General features: G+C 53.4%; 4 protein-coding genes across 4 annotated transcripts in view; 2 read left to right on the top strand and 2 right to left on the bottom strand.

The window, feature by feature from the left end:
- Positions 1–125, bottom strand: part of UMAG_15103 (uncharacterized protein) — a gene marked incomplete at both ends in the record, with an annotated part of 1,566 nt that extends 1,441 nt beyond the window's left edge. Inside the window, one exon of the mRNA XM_011394462.1 lies at positions 3–125. Coding sequence (XP_011392764.1) covers positions 3–125 — 123 coding nt within the window. The remainder of the gene's footprint in view (positions 1–2) is intronic.
- A 2,675-nt stretch (positions 126–2,800) lies between these two features.
- UMAG_06450 (cAMP-dependent protein kinase type II regulatory chain) lies at positions 2,801–4,378 on the bottom strand (the record flags this gene model as incomplete). The annotated part of the gene is made up of 1 exon (XM_011394419.1): positions 2,801–4,378. One exon carries the CDS (start codon positions 4,376–4,378, stop codon positions 2,801–2,803), a length of 1,578 nt encoding a protein of 525 aa, XP_011392721.1.
- A 1,201-nt stretch (positions 4,379–5,579) lies between these two features.
- On the top strand, positions 5,580–6,996 carry UMAG_12050 (putative F1F0-ATPase complex, subunit FO D; the record flags this gene model as incomplete). The annotated part of the gene is made up of 3 exons (XM_011394456.1): positions 5,580–5,867; positions 6,648–6,855; positions 6,980–6,996. 3 exons carry the CDS (start codon positions 5,580–5,582, stop codon positions 6,994–6,996), a joined length of 513 nt encoding a protein of 170 aa, XP_011392758.1.
- Positions 6,997–9,272: 2,276 nt separating this feature from the next.
- UMAG_06448 (40S ribosomal protein eS25) lies at positions 9,273–9,696 on the top strand (the record flags this gene model as incomplete). The annotated part of the gene is made up of 2 exons (XM_011394418.1): positions 9,273–9,359; positions 9,478–9,696. 2 exons carry the CDS (start codon positions 9,273–9,275, stop codon positions 9,694–9,696), a joined length of 306 nt encoding a protein of 101 aa, XP_011392720.1.
- Between the last annotated feature and the right edge of the window lie 141 nt (positions 9,697–9,837).

Genomic DNA, 9,837 nt, shown 5'->3' with positions numbered 1-9,837 from the left:
AATTCTTCGAATGGGTTGGGTTCGAGATGGTGTTTGGCGGTAGAGCGAACGGGCGAGTTTCTGGATAGCGGCTTTGCAGGCGGCCTCGAGGCTGTGGCTGGACGTGCAGATTGGAGAGCAATCATGGTGGTGATGGTGGCAGAACCAAACCAAGAGGAAGAGCAGAAACAGGTTAGCGAGATGGAGCGGAGAGATGATGGATGAGCGGAGCGTTGATGGCACCGAGGTGAATGGTAGACGACGTGGTGGTGTACATACCTGTTTCCGACATGGCGGGCAATGCAATGGAGAGCGTGTTGGAGACGAGCAGTGGATCGATAGCAGCCGAGGCTCAACGAATCGAAGAAAGAGAGGAGCGAGCGATGATGACGGCTGACTTTGTTCAAGGTGAGCTGAGGTGAGCTGTGCTGAGCTGTGCTGTGCTGTGCTTGCGCTGTTAGGGCGAGGTAGTCGGATGGCTAGAACGAGGCGAGGATGACGATGGTGGAGAAGAATCAACGCGGTTCACAGAGAGAGAGGCTCGGCAACGGGATGGCGTGCAGGAGCGCAAGCTGAGCGAGCTGAGCGAGCTGAGCCGTCTCGATGTTGGTGGAATCAGACGAGTCGCGACTCGCGGTTATGAAACACGAATCGTGAATCGTGAATGGCAAAGGCAAAGGCAGAGAAGAAAAGAGAGCAGAGCAGAGCAGAGCAGAGCAGAGCAGGGCGAGACGGGGTCCGGATCAGGGTTCGTTGGTCTCTGTGTCGCTTCGAGTCTTGCCGATCGCGCAGTCTCTGAGACGGTCAAGTCACAAGAGTGCGTTCTTGACTGTCGAGTGTGTATGAGCAGTGTGAGTCAGTTAGTCACACAGAGTCTTGACGCTTGTCTCTCCCACTCTTTGGTCACAACCACAAACACGCCGATGGGGATGGAATCCTCCCAAACCAAATCACAATCACGGATGCGAAACAACCATCCACGATTATAGCAAAGTTATGATTCGTGATTCGATTCTCTATTGATCCTTGATTCAGCTCTGCGCTGTGCGCTTTGTCAAGTTACGATCCTCGCCTGCTTTTGGCCTTTTCCAGCCTGATCGGCTCGATGCGCGCCCCGCTGGTTCTATTAATAATATATAATACTAATACGTATAGCATACGTGACACACGATTTGTACCTCGTCTAAGTTAGGCAGACAAATACAAACCAACTCCTAACTCAACGCAATACAACAGTTCCAACACCGAACGCTCTGACGCTCTGGACGGCGATCCACAATTCTTAATGAGGGTGCGTTGGTTCATAAGACTGCCAGCACGGGGGTGCGTCTCGCCATGTTGACGCAAAAATCACCGATCCATTCGGCTTCCGGTGCGCACAATCGTGAATCACCAGCAACGTCTTGGCTTGGGTTCTGACTTGGTGCGCGAATGGTTTTCGGTTTTCGGTGTGTTCACAACTGTACACTCACGACTCACACTTGAGCTCTCATCACGCATCACGCGGTAGAACATTTCTTTTTTTGTATTCGTGACTGACCTGCCAATATTCACGATTAGTATTATAGTCCACACTCGAGTATTCAAGTAGAAAGACGAATGCAGTCAAATCACATCGACATTTCGAATACAAAACGTCGAAATCGTGGAGGTGCTGCTAGCTAAGCTGCTCTTGATCAAGTTAACTGAGCTCTTCGACTCAGACTTGCGCACCAAACACCGCTCTTCAACCAGCACGAGCCTACACAGCTGCATACCCGAGATAGAGCAACGGCGACTTGCTGCGTAGCTACTCAGTTACTGCACTCTACTGTCACCTACTCGGTCCAAATCAGTCATGAATTGCGCAGCGTTGGTTTGCTCTTCCGGCTCGTCCGAATCAACCTCGCTCGTCTGCTTTCAACTTGACAACTCGCACCTGCACTTGTTGGGTCGCGCAACAGTCTCGAGTCTCTCTCTAGCGTCCACCGTGCTGAGCTACCCTGCTGCTTGTCTGAAATCGCCGTGCTAGCGTAGGTGTACAGAGCCAACCAGCACAACCTAGTTGGTTGACAGCACTGAAGCCGTGACTATTTAAAACGTGGCATCGCAGTGTGATGTGATCATTGAGCAGTTCAATTTGAATTTCATCTTGATAGATGTGCGTCAAGCATGACGTAAACGATGACGCCATTTGTTGAGAATGTCAGTTTTTGCTGCGCAGCATCCATCGTGAATCGTGAATTCTCAACGCGTGACACGACAATCACAATCACGAATCCAGCGAAACGCAACTCACCAGACGCGAGACAAGCGCAATGATGAAACGTGTCGCGGTGTAACATTGAACTCTTTTGACAACGTTACGTGCACCTTTCTCGCGCTAACAAATCGCGAGTCTATATCCAACGCTCACCGCAGCTAGAAACGAGTCACGAGTGTGGGGCAACGACGGCTTGGCAAGTTCCACTGCGGCGCGTCGCTTGCGGCTGGCTCACCCTGATGTCGGTCTCCACGCCGTCAATCAACGTCGTGCTCACCACTCATACAGTAATTGTACCGCATTGCTCTACTTTACGCTCGCGCTCAAAATCTTGCCTTTGACGCATTCGCCAAAGTGCACGTCGCTGTGCGCACGCACGAAGCGGAGCTTGTCCACACACTCGGCCAACACATGCCTTGCAACAGACCAATCAGCACCAATTGTGAATCAAATTTCCAGTTCCAACCCGATCCACTCATTGCAACGCATCGCAGATAGGAGAAGAAAAAAAAAGAAAAAAAAAAGAAAAAAACCCCCCCGCGATTGAGAAACCATCCAAAGCAGGCGCACTGGGCTGCGTCAAGCAAACGGATTCGGCGCGCTCCATGCGCCCTCGCCCGGTTTCGCGCTGGAATCCATGGGATGCGGGAAACTCGTGTCCGCACCTGAGCGCGCCAATGCGGCGCTGTTGACGCTCGTCGCTGCGTCCGCATTCGCATTCGCATGTACCGCCGAATACTCGTCGCCATACGTCTCCTTGGCATGCCTCTCGAGAATCCCCGCCAGCGGTCCCAACAACCTCGTAAATGCCCTTTCGCTCATCGTCACCACCCTCAGCCTTGCGTCGTCGGTGGCGCCCGCTGCAGCCACAGTAGCCGCGCGAGGCGCATTGTTCAACAGTGCCAGCTCGCCAAAGTAGTCGCCGCGCGAGAGCTTGCCCACCACCTCCTCGCCGCCTTGCTTGGTCTTGCGTACCTCGGCATCGCCTTCCACAATAATGAAAAACTCGCTACCGCGCTCACCCTGCGAGATGACCGCCTCGCCACGCGAGTACTCACGCAGCTCCAGGCTGTCCGAGATCTTGGCACGTTCCGCCGCCGAAAGTCGTTCAAACAGCGGAACGTCCATGAGAAACTTTTCGTACAGCGCCCTTCGACGCGAGTTGGTCTCCATCAGGATGCTCCTAAACGTGATCCGGTCTAGCGCCCACAACGTGCATGCCGATGTCGAGAGCACCGTAGCAGCTCGCGGTTGAGCGTACAGCAGCGCCAGTTCACCAAATGACGAACCGGGCCCATACGACACCTTTTTGTCGCCAAGCAACGCTGACGCTGACGGCGCTCCTTCTGACACGGCGTCCGGCGAGCGTACATACACATCCAGCGTACCAAACTCCACCACGTAAAAATAATCTCCCTGAGCGCCTTGTTCGATCACAGTGACGTTGGCATCTACCTTGACTTCCTTCATGGCGAGCAACACATCGCGGTACTGATCCTGCTCGAGGTTGCGGAAGAGCAGGTTGTTGCCGATCGAGCCACGGATCCTCTGCATCTGCTCTTCCGACTTGGGAATCACCGTCTTGGGCAGCGGCGAGCCATCCGACTCGGCATTCGCCGCTGAGGGCGCCATGCTCTCTGCCGAGACCGAGGTACGCCGACCGAGGTTAAAGGTGGGTGGAATGAAAGCCGCATTCGAGATGCTTGTCGAGCCCGAGCCACCCAGGCTAGAAAACGGTGCGGCTGGTGCGGCTGGTGCGGCTGGTGCGGCTGGAGTGGCTGGAGCGGGAGTCGAATCAGGCGACTGCGATGCGTCCATGGGTACGGCGAGTGATGCCACCGGTAGCGCACCACCACCAGCGCCGGGAGCGAATGGGTCCGAATGGAACAGCGAAGCACGCTGCGTGGGCGAGGCGAGACCAGGCGCAGCGCCTCCGAAATCCACAATGTCGCTAGGGCCTACCGAGTTGTGAGAGAAGGGCGTAGATGCGTTGGTGGTAGCAAAGTTGGTGTTCGAAGCGAGATGCGCTCGACGCTGTTCCTCGAGCTTGGAATTGAACCAGTTTGCGCAAAATTGGAGAGCATCAGCCGGACGCGCGCGAGCTACATCACGATTGAGATCATTGAGCAGAGCAGTGTAGCTAGATGGTAGCGACATGGTTGAAAACCCCGACGAGGCACGCTATGGTTGGCGGTGGTATATGATGTTTGCGAGCGCCAAATGTCTTGTCGCCAGAGTCGAGCTCTAGTCCCACACGCCAAGCCGAAAAAAGGGTCGCAGAAAGTTTCTAGAAGCAGGTCAAGTGGAGGTGATCAGTTTCAAAGGTGTAGACAACGGTGATTGTGATACGTGAAGAGGCAAGAGGCAAGAGGCAAGAGGGAACAACGATGGTGAGCAAAGAGAGAAAGAGAGAGTTGAGCATCGATAGAAAGCTCAACACCAAGCGAGCGCAGTTTGGAACAATGAACTGTTTCGACCAGACTCGACCAGTCTCAGCCAGCCCAGCACTTGCACACTCAACTCTGATTCGTGCTTTACACAGCGCCCAATCGCGAGGCTCAACGAAACCCGTTTCGAGTTGGCGCGTGCGTCGATGGAATAAAAACCGTAAACGACAATCAATATGGAATAATAAATATTTCGGTTGACTTGCGCACAGTCACGGGTGTGTGAGTGTGTCTGCCTTAAAGGCATCCTGAATCCTGTCTGTCCTGCCATTCACCACTCGTGACGCTCCAACCTCATTCCGACTCGTGAAATGCAATAAATAAATCATTGTTCGAAGCCATCCCGGCCGACAAAGTAACCACGAACGACACAACAGCGATGCTCGCACGTAACTGTGATCAACCCCCAAAGGTATTTTTCTTGCGCTCCAACCGCTCCGTGCTCGGTAATTGTAACAGTCGCTGCGGCTGTGATGGTCACTGTGATAGTCAGTTGTGATTTGCATTCACGATTTGGTTGCCAACGCCGCTGTGCGCACAGACTTTTTGTGTTCCACGATTTGTCATGTGTTTACGTCGTGCGTGCGCGTCAAGTTGTTTTTTCGCGCGGAATCTTGCTTGCAACAGACACAAGTCTAACATTGTTCCGCTTCGAAAGTGATCGTGGTCGCAGCCGTGACTGAATCGTGAATCTCGAATCTCGGAAGCGATAGGGTGAATTGCGGAATACTCGAATTTAGCTTGCAGCCACTGCACCAGTCTCGTCGACAACTCTTCTTGGAAACCTCGAATCACGAATTTGGCTCGGTCGTCATCGTCGTCGTCGTTGTCGCTCTGCACACCTTGTCCGCCTGTCTACCACCACCTCACCCTTGCTACCTCTTCGTCTCTTCCTCTTTACTACATACACAATGGCTGCTCGTGCTGCTGCAGTGGATCTCGCCAAGATCTCCAACTTGGGGCTTGGCAAAAACACTCTTGCTCAGATCTCGGCCTTCCGCAAACGCGCCGACGATGCCAAGCGTCAACTCGCACAGCTTAAGCAGCAGAACACCGACATCGACTTTGCTCACTACAGCAACGTCCTTCGCAACAAGGACGTCGTCAGCCAGGCACAGAAAATTCTCTCCGAATTCAAGCCTGTCACCTACGACGTTCAGGCCCAGCTCAAGGCTATCGACGCTTTCGAGTCCAAGGCTGTTAGTATCTTTGCAGCAGTCACTGCACGTCTGGCCACCAGCACTGTCTCCTTCGTACTACTGTATCGCATCGCATCGCATTGCACCGCTTAGTCTCGTCAGTCCGAGATTCGAGGTGCCAGAACAAATCTCGCCCCGCTCGTCGCGCCTTGTCGACCTATCCCGATCAGAAAACGCACACCAACACGCATCTCAGCCGCGCATATCCAGCTGCCCATGTACCTTGCTCGCACAGCGCTTTACCAGCTGCCGCGTCATCCAATGTCGGCTGCTCGTGTTGTCCATCTCGGTTCTGTTTCCACAGTACGCCGTCTCTCTAAGCGCAGATCCAGTCGGCACCGGCGATTGCTATGTCAAAACGACCGTGCAAGCTTACAGATCATGGATGGTTGGCGTCCTTACCGTCCACACCGAGTTTGGGCGAGAAACGCTCTGTGACTCGATAAGCTCGTCGCAGCTCCCGCGCATCGCTGCGGGCTCCGTGCGCGACGGCGTCTCCTACAGTATAGGTCGCCTTGCCAGAACAGAGACTCAGACACAGCTGCGAATTTTCCACGTTTGACGTCCAACACGCTTACATATGCACGGACACCTTGCAACCAAGCGTACACCAATCAAGCACAGAATGTGATGCAATGCGATGCGATGGCATGATCTACTTTGCGTCCAACATCGGCCAGGCGTGTCAGACGACAGAATGCTTGTTTCGCTTTATCGCAGTTCACGCAGAATACTGACTATTCTAATCCCCTTGGTCGGCTCTATTGCGCTGCAAAACAGGTCGAGCAGGCTCAGGCTACCGCTTCCAAGATCGAGGCCGAGCTCAAGGACCTCAAGGCTACTTTGAAGAACATCGAGGACGCTCGTCCCTTTGACCAGCTCACCGTCGACGACGTCGTTGCTGCTCGTCCCGAGATCGGCCGCACCGTCGACGAGATGGTCAAGAAGGGCAAGTGGACCACGCCAGGTTACGACGAGAAGTTCGGAAGTGAGTAGACCCTTTGCACTTTGGGTTGGCATGCACAACGCTCCACAATGCTAGCTGTACGTCGCTGCTACCATACCACGTGTTTACTGACATCATCCTTGCGCTGCCATTGTTACCTCCACAGACCTTTCGGCTATCTAAGCTGCCGAACCGCTCAGCTCAATGTCGTTCATCTGAGCTCGTGCCAATGTTGTTTAGAAGACACTCATGCGCAATTACTTTTGAAACGACGATAAAAAAAAGCATCCAACATGCTTTGTGCTCTGTGGACAGACGTGCAAAACAGGCCTTCAAAGCGGCCATGCTGTTGAACGAACGCGATGTGATTGGCACCACTTGGCCATCACAATGCTGTGCCTGTAGGCGTCGGTGCGAGGTGTGACGATACTGGTGCACGTAGTTGTCGGAAGAATCGCACGCGAGCCAGTTTCGCGCGTCATGTCCAGGTGGCGCTCGGCAGGTCGACGTGCACAGAGAGGCTTTCCGATTTGAGTTGAGCCACTCGACCGAGGCTACCATACTAGCTTTTTCGTTCTCGCACTGTGCGTCTCCACCTCATCTCGATCCTCACGCCGCACTGCAATGGGTTAGTTGAAACTATGAGCTCAATCTCGAACAGATTGCTGTGGGCGAGGTTGCTACACCGTCGCCTATGGATGCGCACAACTGATCACCGCCGCTTCGATACTTTTGTTACTGTCGAGAGATCACCTGTCGGCCAACTTGGCAACCAACCATCCGATCGCAGCTTTCACTTTCCGTGTTCGTGTCTGCACATCCTAAGCTCAAATCTCGTTCCACACGCATGTCTTCTAGAGCCTACGACGCCAGAATCACTCTACACTTTCAGGTAATGCAAAGTGACAGCAGAGTAAGTACGGAACGTGTGCAGACAGCGCATGTGTGACAAAGCGTACAGCCAGCTGAGTGGTTGGTGTTCTATCAAACACTCACTGAATCGTGAACGGTACGTGCCTGGCTGCCTCGCTTGATCGGCAGGGCCCAGAACTGAGGCTGCCAGCGCGCTTCGCGAATCGTAATAATTCTTGATTCGCATTTCGTAAATGTCAAGTACCGCGCACAAAACAGCGACGCTCTGTCGTGCGAAAGCCATCCGTTCGATCCAAGTTCTGAGCCACGCCGACTTCGGCCGGGTTTGGCTTGAGTCACGTGCATCGAATTTGGTTGCTCGGGCAATTGGTTGAATTCGACGAAATTCAATTTGCGCGGTTTGCAAGGCAAGGCTATTAACAACAAGTTGGAGCCCGCCCAAAGCGCAGCGAACTTGGTCGGAGCTTGCACAGCAGCGCTGGTGCGGTCACAGAGTCAGAGGCTGTCAGAAGTCGTGTACAGTGCTTGGTGCTTGCCGTCCAGTCTTGCAAGGCGAAAAGCGAGACGAAGAGCGAAACAGTCAAGAGTGTGAGTCGCTGCACAGTGCAAAGTGAGCGAGCGGGCGAGTGTGTCGAGAGGTATTCACCATGCAAAGTTGCTCGATCCAATTCCACTTCTCTTCCGTCATCCACCACATACATCAAGGTAAGTGTTTGGCATACCTATTCGCAACGTGCGATTGCGATCAAGCAGAACGAAATCAACCACAAGCACAGCACAGCACAGCACGACACGCTTCAGCACCACTCGACCCAGTACAGCAAGCACAAGCATTACGACTCCAGCAACCCAACACCAGAGTATGTGCATCCACACCAGCTCAGTCGAGTATGAAACCGAGTTGGACTGCATAGTAATCAGACATAAAATGCATAGCAGCATAATCAGCAATCGTCGGTTGAGCGTATCAACTTTATGATGGAGGAAATGGCGGTCGACACTCTACACGTAGCATCCAAACCACCAGATGTGATGGGCAGGGAGCGTAGCCAATCTCAATCTTTGCGCACCAGTGAAACGCCAGTAGCGATCACCGAAAAAAGTCACCCTGCTTGCATCATTCATTCCCATGGAAGAGCTCCATCATCGACCCTCGCCCTTTATCGATCTCGACCGCTTCCATTGTTGAACAATCCTGACCTCGCTGCAATCGCAATGTAGGTCTGATTCATTCATCACGTACTTGAAACATGGACCATCAGCTTCTGTTCTCTGCCAGCCAGCCAATCGGCCTCGCGTCTGCAAACAAAGCAGTTGCGAAACTATGCGAGGCGTGGCCTTGCTTGAAGCTTTTCTCAGCCACCACTATATCCACGCACCACCGAGCCGACTAAGTATTGCAACTTGCACCCGAACACTCTGCACCTTTTTTCACACCTCCGCTTGCTCGCCCCGGATCAAAGCTGTCGTGCTTTAGTCTGTTCTTCGTTGCGGTCTGCTTGCATTGCTGCGTATGTGCATATGAAGCTGCGGATCTCGAACGTGTTGACTCACCCATCTCTTGATACTCCTTCTGTCTCAATCAGATGCCGCCCAAGAAATCTGCCATCGCCGCCGCGGCGTCCAAGTCTGCCAAGAAGAAGAAATGGTCCAAGGGCAAGGTTAAGGACAAGGTAAGTTTGACATGACCCTTTTGCGACGTCTTTGTATCTTGATGTGTGCGTCTGATCTCTGACACGTCTTTGATCTGCGATTGCGATTGCGATTCCGGATTGGCGTGCAAATCAACAGGCCCAGAACATGGTTGTCCTCGACCGCCCCACCTACGACCGCATTCTTAAGGAGGTGCCCACCTTCAAGATGATCTCGCAGTCGACGCTGATTGACCGCATGAAGATCAACGGATCGCTCGCGCGTGTCGCCATCCGCCACCTTGAGCGTGAAGGCCAGATCAAGCGTCTGATTCACCACCACGGTCAGCTCGTTTACACTCGTGCTTCCGCCGAGTAAATGTTCGGCAGGCGTTTGATTGGTGTTTTCGATGGTCTTGCATTTGTATTTCTCCCCATTCACTCAAAGGCACACGTGGTCCAGCTCGTGCAGTAGAAGCACCGGTTGGCGTGCTTGATCCTCTAACCCACACCCAAAAGT

This window comes from Mycosarcoma maydis, chromosome 23, assembly GCF_000328475.2.
Source record: "Mycosarcoma maydis chromosome 23, whole genome shotgun sequence".
Classification (NCBI taxonomy): domain Eukaryota; kingdom Fungi; phylum Basidiomycota; class Ustilaginomycetes; order Ustilaginales; genus Mycosarcoma; species Mycosarcoma maydis.
The sequence above is the reverse complement of the archived record's forward strand: the minus strand, read 5'-3'. Positions and strand labels throughout refer to the sequence as shown.